The sequence below is a fragment of the Rhinopithecus roxellana genome, chromosome 20 (genome assembly GCF_007565055.1).
Source record: "Rhinopithecus roxellana isolate Shanxi Qingling chromosome 20, ASM756505v1, whole genome shotgun sequence".
NCBI classification, from domain to species: Eukaryota; Metazoa; Chordata; class Mammalia; order Primates; family Cercopithecidae; genus Rhinopithecus; species Rhinopithecus roxellana.
In genome coordinates, this window is record NC_044568.1 from 8,487,030 (window position 1) to 8,500,022 (window position 12,993).

The window sequence follows — 12,993 nt, forward strand, 5'->3', positions numbered from 1 at the left end:
ATAAAGAAGTGCTAGTGGCTGGGCGCGGTGGCTCAAGCCTGTAATCCCAGCACTTTGGGAGGCCGAGACGGGCGGATCACGAGGTCAGGAGATCGAGACCATCCTGGCTAACACGGTGAAACCCCGTCTCTACTAAAAAATACAAAAAACTAGCCGGGCGAGGTGGCGGGCACCTGTAGTCCCAGCTACTTGGGAGGCTGAGGCAGGAGAATGGCGGGAACCCGGGAGGCGGAGCTTGCAGTGAGCTGAGATCCGGCCACTGCACTCCAGCCTGGGCGACAGAGCAAGACTCGCCTCAAAAAAAAAAATTTAAAAAAAAATAAATAAATAAAAATACAAAAATTAGCCAGGCGTGGTAGCTCAGGCCTGTAATTCCAGCTACTTGGGAGACTGAGGCAGGAGAATCGCTTATACCCAGGAGGCAGAGGTTGCAGTATGCCGAGATGGCACCACCTACTCCAGCCTGGGTGACACACTGAGACCCTGTCTCAAAAAAAAGAAAAGAAAAGAAATGGTGAAAATAATATTAATAGTATACCTACCTCATAGGGTTGGTAAAGATAAAACGAATGAATATACACAAACATACATAACATATCCATAAAATATACATAAAATATTTGAATACAATCCTGGCACATAATACATGTTTAATATCTTTGTGAAGTTATTGTAAGGATAAAATTTGCTCATTGATATTAGTGCTTAGAACATAGTAAGGTCGGGCACTCTGTGGCTCACACCTGTAATCCCAGAACTTTAGGAAGCTGAGGCAGGTGGATCACCTGAGGTCAGGAGTTCGAGACCAACTTGGCCAGCATGGGGAAACCCCATCTCTACTAAAAATACAAAATTAGCCGGGTGTGGTAGTAGGCGCCTGTAATCTCAGCACTTTGGGAGGCCAAGATTGGTAGGATCACTGGAGCCCAGGTATTCGAGACCAGGCTGGCCAGCATAGTGAAACCCCGTCTCTACTAAAAATACGAAAAATTAGCTGGGCGTGGTGGCAGGCACCTGTAACCCCAGATACTCGGGAGGCTGAGGCAGGAGAATTGCTTGAACCTGGGAGGCGGAGGTTGCAGTGAGCTGAGATCGCACCACTGAACTCCAGCCCAGGGGACAATACGAGAATCCATCTCAAAAAAAAAAAAAATAGAGCTGGGCGTAGTGGTTCACATCTGTAGTCCCAGCTACTTGGGAGACTGAGGTGTGAGAAACTCTTGAGCCCGGGAGGTCGAGGCTGCAGTGAGCCATGATTGCACCACTGCACTCCAGCCTGGGCAACAAAGCGAGAGTCTGTCTCAAAAAAAAAAAAAAGTATAATAGATGCTCAATAAATAAGTACTCAGTGACAATGAATAGCATCTTCTAACTAGACTGCTAATTCCTGGGCTGTTTTTTCTCCACTGGGCAACTGCTGAATGAATGATAATTGGGTACCTGGATGGTAGGAGGGGGCTGATAGTGAGGGATCCATTGGCAGTGGGCAAAAGAGGGCAGTAGGTGAAGGCTAGGCCATGGAAACGGAAAGCCCCTTTGTTTTCTTTTTCTTTTTATTTTTTGTTGAGATGGAGTCTCGCTCTGTCGCCCAGGCTGAAGTGTAGTGGCACCATCTCCGCTCACTGCAACCTCCGCCTCCCAGGTTCAAGTGATTCTCCAACCTCAGCCTCCTGAGTAGCTAGGACTATAGGCTCGCCACCACACCTGGCTAATTTTTGTATTTTTAGTAGAGACGAGGTTTCACCAGGTTGGCCAGGCTGGTCTCGAACTCCTGACCTCAAATGATCCACCTGCTTGGCCTCCCAAAGTGCTGGGATTACAAGTGTGGGCCACCGCACTGGGAAAAGGCCCTTTGTATGCAGAAGGCAGCCCTCCCTCCTCCGTGGGATTCAAGACACCTTTCCTTCCCTTCCCACACAAGGGCACTACTTCATAGGATTGGAAGAGCTCATTGAGTTTATTTAAGGAATACAAAAGGGACTGGAAGTGTCACTGGCATGTATACACACACACACACACACGTACACACATGCACACATCCTAAGCAACATTGCTCCAGAGGTTGGCATCATCTGCTCAAGGTCTTCAGATTTCAGAGTCAGGTGTGGATCTTGGGGACTTGAAGAGATCCAGGCTATGAAGAAGAAACAGTGATGGGGAGAAGTCCAGCAGCCCTCCCCTTGCCCACCAGGCCCTAGGAGCCCTGTTCCCTCTCCCTCCCTGAAAGCCAGCAGCCACTGTCATCCGTGCCTATCTCCCTCCCTCCCCCCTTTCCCTAGGGGCAGTCTCAGCTCACCTGGCCACCTGAGGATCACCTGGCACTCCAGGTGCCCATGTGGCCACCTCCTCCCCAGGCTGGGTCTGGCCCATCGGGATTATCCATGTTCTCATAAGAGTCTGCATCTGGATAGGACCAGGGAGGAGAACACGAGTGGCACTGGAAGTAGGCTGGGAGGCAAAGTCAGCCCAGGGGATAGCAGGGGACAGTGGCAGAAGCACCCACCTTCCTCATGATTGGGTCCAGGCTGGCCCCGAATGGAACGGAGCTGGGGGGCTGCATACAGGAGCCCTCTCATATCCTCATAGGACTGGGACCCTGCTTGGGCGGGGGATGGAGAATTGGAGGCTGGGGCACGGGAAGTACAGCCCATGGTAAGGAGGAAGAATGAGGGGCAGAGGAAGGTGAGGGGCATCACCTATGCTGTGCTGAGAAGGGGTGATTCGGTCAGCATCGGGTTTGGGGCCCCGGTTAGCTGTAGAGTCAGGGTTAGATATGGGTTAGATTATGGCTAGAGAAGGGGTCACGAACAGAACTGGGCTGGGCATGGTGGCTCACACGTGTAATCCCGGCACTTTGGGAGGCTGAGGTGGGCAGATCATTAGAGGTAAGGAGTCTGAGACCAGTCTGGCCAACATGGCGAAACCCCATCTCTACTGAAGATACAAAAATTAGCCAGATGTGGTGGCACGTGCCTGTAAGTCCCAGCTACTCAGGAGGCTGAGGCATGAGAATCGCTTGAACCTGGGAGGCAGAGGTGGCAACTGCACTACAGCCTGGGCGACAGAGTGAGACTCCAATTCAAAAAAAAAAAAGAGAGAGAGAGAGAAAAGGAAAAAGAAAAAACTGGAGGGAGCCAGAGTCATGAAGAAGCTGCAGAGTGAGCTGGGGTCTAAGTTGAGGTCTGCACTGAGGGGCTGAGGTGAGGTGGAGGTCAAGTCCAGGTTGATACTGGATCAGGATCGGTGTTGATATTCATAGTTAGGGAGGGGGTAAATATTGGGGGTCAGGATGGGGGATGGGGCTTAGTATTGAGGTGAGAGGAGTCAAATCCAAGGTCAGGACTGGGTTCGGGTTTGGGGTCAAGGTCAGGTCAAAGTTGGGTCTGGTGTCAGAGCTGAGGCCAGGTCACCCAAGCTGGGTAAGGCAGTCTGGTCAAAAGTATCTCTCACCCAGGGAAGTTGCTTCCCGGCTGGGGTCCCAGGCTGACCCATGGGGGCTCAGGAAGTCTGGAAAGGGAAGAGGGAGGTTATTATTCCTCCTGGCCTCCAGGCGTCCTCCACCTCCCCCCCCGCCCCCCGCCCCCCCCCCACTGTTGCCATCCTCACACACACCCATTGTCCTGGCGACCGGCTGGGTCAGCTCTTCATCCTCGTTCTCGTAAGACTCAGCTGTGGCAGAAGAGAGAGAACTCCAGGGACCCCTTCTAGGGGTGTCACAGCGCTGCAATTACACCTAAGTCTCTGAGGTCCCACAAAGGCCCCAAGTTACCGTTGGAGAAGGAGTCTTCATCCTCAGGACCCAGGGGCTCATCCTCAGGGTTCTCGTAGCCGCTGCCATCTGGTGGAGAAGGAGGGGTGTCCATGGGAGTCCACAGGCCACCGCAGAGAGGTGGGGGGCCACGGAGGAGGGCAGCCTTACCCTGGGAGAGTTGGTCCTGCCCAAAGTTGGAGTCGTTCTCATAGAACTCGGAGCCCTCCTCACTGTCGGGCTCTTCATAGCCCTCCCCTTCCTCTTCTTCTGGGCCTAGGGGTTTCGGGATGGGGATAGGGAACCGAGTCACGTCCCCTCTCCTCCAGGCCCCAGTCCACTATTCGGGCCACAGACCGCTCCAACCCCCTTCATGTGGGGAACGACCCTTCCCTCCCCCAATCATTCACCCGCTCCCGGAGGGCTCTGGGACCCCACGGCTCCATCCACTTGGACGTCGCTGCTTGGATTTCCATAAGACAGGGCGGTGCCCCCCAGGCCTGCGGCCCAACGCTGGGCGCGTCCTGGCGAGAGGGGCGGACGTTATAAGACGGGGTCAGAAGACATGGGGGCGGTCAAGGCTAAGGGTCCAAGCGGCGGGGTACGGGGAGAGAATGCTTTGGGCTCTGCAAATGGACTCTGAGTCTAGGAACCTGGCCTTGAACCATGGGGCGGGATCTAAATCTAGGGCAGAGGCCTTCAGTTCTGGGGCGAGGCTCTGCTCCTGATTTGGACTTCAGGCTCTGGGTCCTGGGGGCGTGGCTCTGAGCCCTGGAGGCGGGGCCCGGTTCTAGGGGTGGGGCTCATAGATGGGCGGGACTGCCCTCTCCGGTGGCGGAGTTCCGAGCTCCAGAAGGCATGGCGCACAGCGGATTGGAGGGATGAGGACAGTGTGGGTGGAGCCCTGGATCTGGAGCGGAGCTATAGGCTGGAGGGGCGGTGCCTCTTACCGAGGCCTGAGGTGGGTGTGGGGAGAGATAGCACGTTCCCATACTGGTTCTGGGGTCCGCTTCCCGGGGGAGGCGTCACTTTGAAGAACCTGGCGGGAGAAGGGGAAGTGCACAGTGAGGGCCAACTTGGAATGGAATGGCGGACCCACTCAAGATTCTGTCCAGGCCTTCAGAGATTAAACGTGATCACTTGTGCTGGGACAGCCAATAGAGGAGTCTGAGATGATCATTTCCAAGGAGGTCTTCACAGAGGAAGTAGCTTTGGAGCTGGGCTTTGAGGTTGGGCAGTATTTGAAACAGTAGAGACAGAACAAAGAACCCCTGGGCAGAGGAAACAGTAAGTGCAAGGCATAAAGTGAAGGTGGAGAGTGTTACCGAGGGGTGCACTGGTTGCATTACCTCCTGGTGGGGTCAGTCATTCGCTTTCTTTTCCTCCTCAGGACCAGGGCTGGTGGGAGTTAAAGGGAGTGATCAGAGGAGGGGCTGCTTGGCAGGATGAGGATTTGTGGGGCCAGGTACTGGGGAGGTCACTTGGTTCAACAGAGGAGACAGGAGTTCAAATTGCAAGGGGGACGGGCGCGGTGGCTCGTGCCTGTAATCCCAGCACTTTGGGAGGCCGAGGTGGGCAGATCATTTGAAGTCAAGAGTTTGAGACCAGCCTGGCCAACATGGTGAAACCTCGTCTTTACTAAAAATATAAAAATTAGCCGGACGTGGTGGTGGGCGCCTGTGATCCTAGCTACTAGGGAGGCTGAGGCAAGAGAATTGCTTGAACCCAGGAGGTGGAGGTTGCAGTGAGCCGAGATCATGCCATTGCACTCCAACATGGGCAACAGAGCAAAAACTCCATCTCAAAAAAAAAAAAAAAAAAAAGTTTGAGGGAGCCAGGGGCTGTAACTCACGCCTATAATCCCAGCACTTTAGGAGGATGAGGCCGGCAAATTGCCTAAGCTCAGGAGTTCGAGACCACCGTGGGCAACGTGGCGAAACCCTGTCTCTACTAAAAATATAAAAAATCGGCTAGGTGCAGTGGCACACACTTGTAGTCCCAGCTACTCAGGAGGCTGAGGCACAAGAATCACTTGAGCCTGGGAGGCAGAGGTTACAGTGAGCTCAGATTGTGCCACTGCACTCCAGCTGGGGTGATAGAATGAGACCCTGTCTCAAAAAAAAAAAAAAAAAAAAATGCAAGAGGCTTGGGAAGTTTGAGGGAGGCTAGAGGAAGACTAGGGGGAACAGGATTCTGGGGTCTTGCAGGGAGGGATGGGAGGAAAGAAAGATGGTTGTCAGACTGGCCAAAGCCGGCTTATCCTGGGGAAGATGGAGTAGGGTTTGGACAGACCCACTGGGGACATGACTCACCTCTTTGAAGATGAAGAATGCCCACAAGGGAACACAGGCAGAAGATCAGATAAGTCAAAGTCACAGCTGGGACCTTCCAGCCACCAATCCTCAGCAGCCAGTGCCATAGTGCTAGGGGGAAGGGGCTATGAGATGAGGACCCCAGGCTGGCATCTTATGTTCCAATCCCGAGATCTCAAAGAACCGCAAGTCTGGGGCACAGAGGCAAGACACAGACTTGGCGAGGTGCGGTGGTCCACGCCTGTAATCCCAGCACTTTGGGAGGCCAAGGCGGGTGGATCACCTGAGGTCAGGAGTTTGAGACCAGCCTAGCCAACATGGTGAAACCCTGTCTCTACTAAAAATACAAAAAAAATTAGCTAGGTATGGTGGCGGGCGCCTGTAATCCCAGCTACTTGGGAGGCTAAGGCAGGAGAATCGCTTGAACCCGGGAGTGGAGATTTCAGTGAGCGGAGATTACTGCACTCCAGCCTGGGCAACAAGAGCGAAACTCTGTCTCAAGAGAAAAAAAAAAAAGACAGACTCAAAATCCCAAAATGTGAGAAAAGCTCTCCTCTCTCTAAGGAGTCATGTCCCAGGAGGTCAGGGATTGTCACAGAGCCTGGCACATGACATGGGGCAGTGTCTTTTGAGCAAATCACAGACAAACCATGGCTGTATTCAGAGGCAATGTGTGGATTGAGGAGAGCATGATGATCAGTTTCCTGCTGCAATTAAGGACAGTCATGGTCAAAGTGAAGGGCAGAGTTGAGTTTGCAAGGTTACAGCTGGGATCCAGCACATTGCTTGGATCAAGTTTTGAGTGAAAGTTGGGGTTGGGTTTGTGAATTGCGGTTAGGATAGCATGATAGGATTGTATGAAGGAGAGAGAACTGGCAGAACACTGTGACCAGTTTGCTGGACAGGGTGAGGAAAAGGAAGGATGCCCAGGTTCTTAGCCTAGGCAAGGGAGCAGGTGGTTGTGCCCTCTGCTTACACAGGGCCACCAAGAAGATTATACTTGGGGAAGACACTGAGTTTGATTTTGTATCTGTTGAGCCTGAGGTGTCCATGGGACATCAAATGGCACAGGGGATGGCTGAATATGGAGCCTGGAATAGAGTCACCAAGGCATAGTGACCCAAAAAGCCATTAGGAGTCAAGGTCAAATGCGAAAGCGTGCAGACAGGGATAAGAAGAGGGCCCAGGGCTCCAAAAGTGAGGAGTTGGGGAGGAAGGAAGACTCCACCCAAGCTGGTGGGCAGGCACAAGCAATGGTAGGTGAAGACCCAGAAAAGTGTATTGGAAGTGAGGAAAGAAAGACTTGAAGTCTAGGCCAGGTGTGGTGGCTCACGCCTGCAATCCCAGTACTTTGGGAGGCCAAGGCAGGCAGATCACCTGAAGTCAGGAGTTCAAGACCAGCCTGGTCCAACATGGAGAAACCCCATCTCTACTAAAAATACAAAAATTAGGCCTGACCCTGCCCTGTGGCTCATGCCTGTAATCCCAGCACTTTGGGAGGCCGAGACGGGTGGATCACGAAGTCAGGAGTTCGAGACCAACCTGGCCAACATAATGAAACCCCGTCTCTACTAAAAATACAAAAAATTAGCCAGGCGTGGTGGTGAGCACCTGTAATCCCAGCTACTCGGGAGGCTGAGGCAGGAGAATCACTTGAACCTGGAAGGCGAAAGTTGCAGTGAGCTGAGATTGCACCATTGCACTCCAGCCCGGGTGACAGTGAAAGACTCCCCTCAAAAAAAAAAAAAAAAAAAATTAGCCAGGTGTGGTGGTGGGCACCTGTAATCCCAGCTATTCAGGAGGCTGAGGCAGGAGAATCACTTGAACCTGGGAGGCAGAGGTTGCAGTGAGCCAAGACGAGATGGCACCACTGCACTCCAGCCTAGGCGACAGAGCAAGACTCCGTCAAAAAAAAAAGACTTGGAGTCAATGTTCTGTGTGGAAGTTGGGGTTTGGGGTGAGGCTGGGAGTAGCCCTCAAGTTGGGGGAACCTAAGATTGACTGGCTTCCACTTCTTGCCAGTACCCCCACACAGATGCCTCCCAGTTGAGAAAAACTCTACCTGGCCGAGCAGTGATCTCCAGGTAGAATGACTTGGTCCAGTTGCCACGGTGACAATAATACTTTCCAGCGTCTTGAGCTGTGGCCCGGGTCAACAACAGACCCGTGTCCACTACCCACATATCTCTGTCTGGGCGATCGTCTTTCAGCTCTAGGCTCAACAATGAGGACTTAGGCCCCTTGGGGCGCACATGGGTCCAGGAGAGGGGGCCCCTGGACACAGAGTCAGGGGGTACCCCACAGGACAGCCAGAGTGTGGAGCCAGGGGCCATGGTGAGGTCTGGGGCAGGGAGAGATAAGACGAGGAAAGCCTGATCCTCAGGGTCTCACACCTCTTCAGTTTCCTCTCCCCTCCGTCTCTGGACCCCCACTTCCCGGCATCTCCCCAGTCATCACCTTACCCTGGCTCAGGCTCTGGTTCAGGCTGTCCCTCGGTGGGCCACACACAGGCTCTCCCTCCCAGATCTCAGGTCTGTCTTTGGCCCACACATACAGTTGGGAGCTGATGAGTTTCCCAGAAGGGGAGCTGGGGCCCTCTGAGGACCTGTTCTTCAGGCCACAGCCCAGGCCACCTAGGTCTGAAACATTCCACCGGAACAGCTCCCCTGGGAAGAGACCCAGAACCAAATGCAGAGACACCCAGGAGAGGGAGAGAGATAGAGACTCAAAGGCAGAGATAAATAGAGACAAAGACTCAGAGAAAGAGAGACAGAGAGAGAAGGCAGTGAGAGGTGGAGGGACAGGAAGCAGCTCATGCTGAAGCCACAAAGCCCCAGGAGTCTGCCCACCTAGCTCCGAGTTTCGCCCTCAATCCCTCCAGCCCCTCTTTCCAGCTCCATTGCGGCCGCGGACATCTTCTGTCCATGGTGGCCTCCCTTCTCTCCTCCTGCCCCTGCCCTAGCCCGGCCAGCCCGGCCCTCACCGCTGCCCTCCACACTGACTGTCCAGCCAGGCTGCCAGGCCTTCTCAGATGGGGGCCCCGACTGGCATAGGTAGAAGCCCCCCGTCTGGTTAGAGACGTTGAAGATTAAAAGCCAGATGCCCAGGGGCCCCATGCGGATTCCCATGCCTGGCAGCCCCAGGCTGAGATTTAAGAAGGGTTCAAACGGGGACTCCCGACACCAGACCAGCTGCTGAGTGGGGCCATCTGAGGTCCCCTCGAGGCACTGCAACACAGCGTTATCTCCCTCTGTGGAGAGAGAGGGAGAGAGGTGTGGGCATGGGTGGGGGGACCTCCAAGCCCCCCCACTCCTCACACCGGGTTATAGATCAGAGGACTCCAAAAACTGGGAGTGGAGGAGCCGGCAGAGTCCTTCTAACCCCTCCCTGAATTTTACAAATAAGAAAATGGAGGCTCAGAGAGGGTAAGTTACTCAGCCAAGGACACCCAGCCACAACCCAAGTTTCCACCTTCAATCCCTTCCCTTTCTGCCATTTGGACATACCTTCCACCTTCACCACTAGAGGTTCCTGGGGTCTGACTTCCATGGGGGTGAGGAAGAGGAGGAAGAAGAGGAGGCAAGGAGGTGGCATGGTGGTCAGACTCCCCGGGGCACCCAGCTTCGCGCAGGGGATGCTGGGGCAGGCAGGGGCCTGGAGGGCACTGAACCATGGGTGTCTGCGGGGGCGGCAGGCAGTCCCCCCAGAGAGGAAGGGGGTGGTCACGCCTCAGGCCCCATTCTCCAGGAACCCTCCAGACTCACATTTGCCTCCTCCCTGCCACGCTGTTTTATTTTCATCCCAGCTCTCACCACCATGGGAAATGATCTTGTGGGTTTACTTGTTCATTTGTGTTTTCTGCACAAGAATATGAGCCTCTTGGAGTACAGACCGTGTTGTTCACCACTAATTGCAAGTGCCCTAGAACAGTGCTGGGTACATAGTAGGCACCTGATAAATATTTGTTGCCTGAGCGGATTCAGCCTCCAGGGCTCCCTCCTTCTCCCTCTCCCTCCTCCTCTGAACCCCGGGCTCTGAATCCATGTCTCTTCACTCACACACACCCCATTCATTCATTCAGCAAACATTTTACCAGTCCTCCCTCTACCTCCACATCCACCCATTAATAGACTTTGGGCTCTAGCCGACCTGAGTTTGAATCTTGCGCCTCCACTATTTGGCTAAACTTCATCATTCAACACCTCAGTTTATTTCTCTGTCAACTGGGGATAATAATATTTCTATACAGGCTGGGCAAGGTGGCTCATGCCTGTAATCCCAGCACTTTGGAAGTCTGAGGCAGGCGGATCACAGGAGGTCAGCAGTTGCAGACCAGCTTGGCCAATGTGGTGAAACCCCATCTCTACTAAAAATACAAAATTAGGCCAGGCGCGGTGGCACACGCCTGTAATCCCAGAACTTTGGGAGGCAGAGGCGGATGGATCAAGAGCTCAGGAGATCAAGACCATCCTGGCTAATACGGTGAAACCTGATCTCAACTAAAAATACAAAAAAATTAGCCAGGCGTGGTGGCCAGTGCCTGTAGTCCCAGCTATTCCGAAGGCTGAGGCAGGAGAATGGCGTCAATCCAGGAGGCGGAGCTTGCACTGAGTCGAGATGGCGCCACTGCACTCCAGCCTGGGTGACAGAGCAAGACTCCGTCTCAAAAAAAAAAAAAAAAATTAGCCGGGCATGGCACTTAGGGAGGCCGAGGTGGGTGGATCACCTGAGGTCAGGAGTTCGAGACCAGCCTGACCAACATGGTGAAACCTTGTTGCTACTAAAAATAGAAAAATTAGCTGGGCATGGTGGTGCGTGCCTGTAATCGCAGGTACTTGAGAGGCTGAGGCAGGAGAATCCCTTGAACCCAGGAGGCGGAGGTTGCGGTGAGCCAAGATCACGCCACTGCACTCCAGCCTGGGCGCCAGAGTGAGACTCTGTTTCAAAAAAAGAAACAAAAGAAAACACTCCTATACAAATACTGTTTGTGAAGATTAAAAATGACAATATGTTCGGCACTATTAACCCAGTGTCCAGCACATAGCAAACCCTCAGTTAATGAGAAACAGCATCAATTAATGGCTAAGAGCTCAAGTCATCCTGCCTCAGTTCAAAACCAGGCAAAAGCTAGGCACAGTGGTGCATGCCTATGGTCCCAGGTCCTTGGGAGGCTGAGGTAGAAGGATCGCTTGAGCCCAGGAGTTCAAGGCTGCAGTGCACTATGATTATGCCTGGGAATAGCCACTGTGCTCCAGCCTGGGCAACACAACAAGACCCTGTCTTTAAAAGAAAAATCGTTTTAAAAGAACCCAGGAGTTCTAACTCCTGAATCTGTTCTTATTCTGCCCCATGCCTCTCCTGTCTCTCTGTCTCTCTGTCTCTCTCTCTGTCTCTGTGTGTGCGTGCGTGTGTGTGTGTGTGTGTGTGTGTGTGTGTGCGCCTCTGTGTCTTTTTCACTGCTGCAGGGACTCAGAAAAAGAGTTCAGGGACCCAAGAGACCCACTTTCTCAGTGGCTGATTCCCAGGCCCATCTCACCAGGCTGTGACTTCCTGTTTGCTGTGGGCAAACCCCAGGGGACCCTCCCTACAGGTGGCAGGGCCCCCACTTCCCTTTGGCCAGTTGAGGGGGCTGGGAGGCGGAAGAGTGAAGCACTGGGGAATGAAGGGGGCAAGTAGCAGGACTCAATCTGCCTTTCATTCAACAAAATCTCTAATCCCCTCATTAGCTACCCAGCTGCCCAGACTAGCTTTCACTAGAGCATGTCATTCCCCTGCTTAAAACATGTCAGTTACAGCCAGACACAGAGGCTCACGCCTGTAATCCCGACACTTTAGGAGACCAAGGCAAGAGGATCCCTTGAGGACAGGAATTTGAGACCAGCCTGTGCAATACAGCAAGACCCCATCTCTACAGAAATGTTTTAAAACACAAAAAATGTCAGTTACTTTTCATCTACCTAAAATAAAAACTCCAACCCAAGGCATAGTAGGCCGAGTGTTGCTGACCTACCTACATTTTCCACCTCATGCCTCACCACTCTCCCCCTTGCCAAGTGCTTCCCTGCCTCAGGACCCTTGCGCTTGCAGCCCTTCTGCCTGGATCTCTGCTGGGGGCTCTTTGGTTCTTTGCTGGACTGGTTCTTTTCATCATTCGGGTCTCAGTTCAAATGGTACTTCTTCAAAGAGGGCTTCCCTGTGCCCCCCGGTGCTTCAAAAATATATATATTATTATTTAAAAAAAAATATTGGCCGGGTGCGGTAGCTCAAGCCTGTAATCCCAGCACTTTGAGAGGCTGAGACGGGCGGATCACGAGGTCAGGAGATCGAGACCATCCTGGCTAACACAGTGAAAGCCCGTCTCTACTAAAAAATACAAAAAACTAGCTGGGCGAAGTGGCCGGCCCCTGTAGTCCCAGCTACTCGGGAGGCTGAGGCAGGAGAATGGCGTAAACCTGGGAGGCGGAGCTTGCAGTGAGCTGAGATTCGGCCACTGCACTCCAGCCTGGGTGACAGAGCAAGACTCTGTCTCAAAAAAAAAAAAAAATCTCAGGCTGGGGGAGGTGACTCACACCTCCCAGCACTTTGTGGGGTCAAGGCAGGCAGATTGCTTGTGCTCAGGAGTTGGAGACCAGCCTGGGCAATATGGCAAAACCTATCTCTACCAAAAATACAAAAAATTAGCCAGGTGTGGTGGCGCATGCCTGTGTTCCTAGCTACTTGGGAGGCTGAGGTGGGAGGATCGGGGGATGGAGGTTACAGTGAGCTGAGATGGCACCACTGCACTCTAGCCTGGGCAACAAGAGCCTCTCTCTCTATAGATAGATAGATAGATAGATAGATAGATAGATAGATAGATAGATAGATAGATATTATATGTTGGCTGGGTGTGGTGGCTCACGCCTGTAATCCCAGCATTTTGGGAGGCCCAGGTGG

The 12,993-nt window shown here is 53.1% G+C and overlaps 1 protein-coding gene across 4 annotated transcripts; it reads right to left on the reverse strand.

The window, feature by feature from the left end:
- Positions 1-1,933: 1,933 nt before the first annotated feature.
- Positions 1,934-9,709, reverse strand: CD19 (CD19 molecule). 4 transcript variants are annotated; one of them, XM_030924364.1, is made up of 16 exons: positions 9,567-9,708; positions 9,044-9,310; positions 8,523-8,726; positions 8,123-8,401; positions 6,061-6,171; positions 5,098-5,146; positions 4,699-4,787; positions 4,159-4,272; positions 3,920-4,024; positions 3,770-3,838; positions 3,613-3,669; positions 3,451-3,507; positions 2,697-2,753; positions 2,504-2,596; positions 2,297-2,403; positions 1,934-2,134 (listed from the first exon to the last, which is right to left on the reverse strand). In XM_030924364.1, the coding sequence occupies exons 1-15, from the start codon at positions 9,652-9,654 to the stop codon at positions 2,312-2,314; spliced, it is 1,731 nt and encodes a 576-aa protein (XP_030780224.1). In that variant the 5' UTR covers positions 9,655-9,708; the 3' UTR covers positions 1,934-2,134; positions 2,297-2,311. The 4 variants fall into 4 exon arrangements, with proteins under 4 accessions (XP_030780224.1, XP_030780225.1, XP_010386954.1 ...); XM_030924365.1 differs by lacking the exon at positions 8,123-8,401 and having other exon boundaries at positions 9,567-9,709; XM_010388652.2 differs by lacking the exon at positions 2,697-2,753.
- Between the last annotated feature and the right edge of the window lie 3,284 nt (positions 9,710-12,993).

Bases quoted from the DNA above. Each gene is read 5' to 3' on its own strand.
- CD19 (XM_030924364.1), bottom strand. From the start codon at position 9,654: ATGCCACCTCCTTGCCTCCTCTTCTTCCTCCTCTTCCTCACCCCCATG. The intron at 4,025-4,158 runs GTGAATGATTGG...CGAAACCCCTAG, and splicing joins CCAGAGCCCTCCGGGAGCGG to GCCCAGAAGAAGAGGAAGGG. The intron at 2,754-3,450 runs GTGAGAGATACT...CTGACTCTACAG, and splicing joins CCGGGAAGCAACTTCCCTGG to CTAACCGGGGCCCCAAACCC.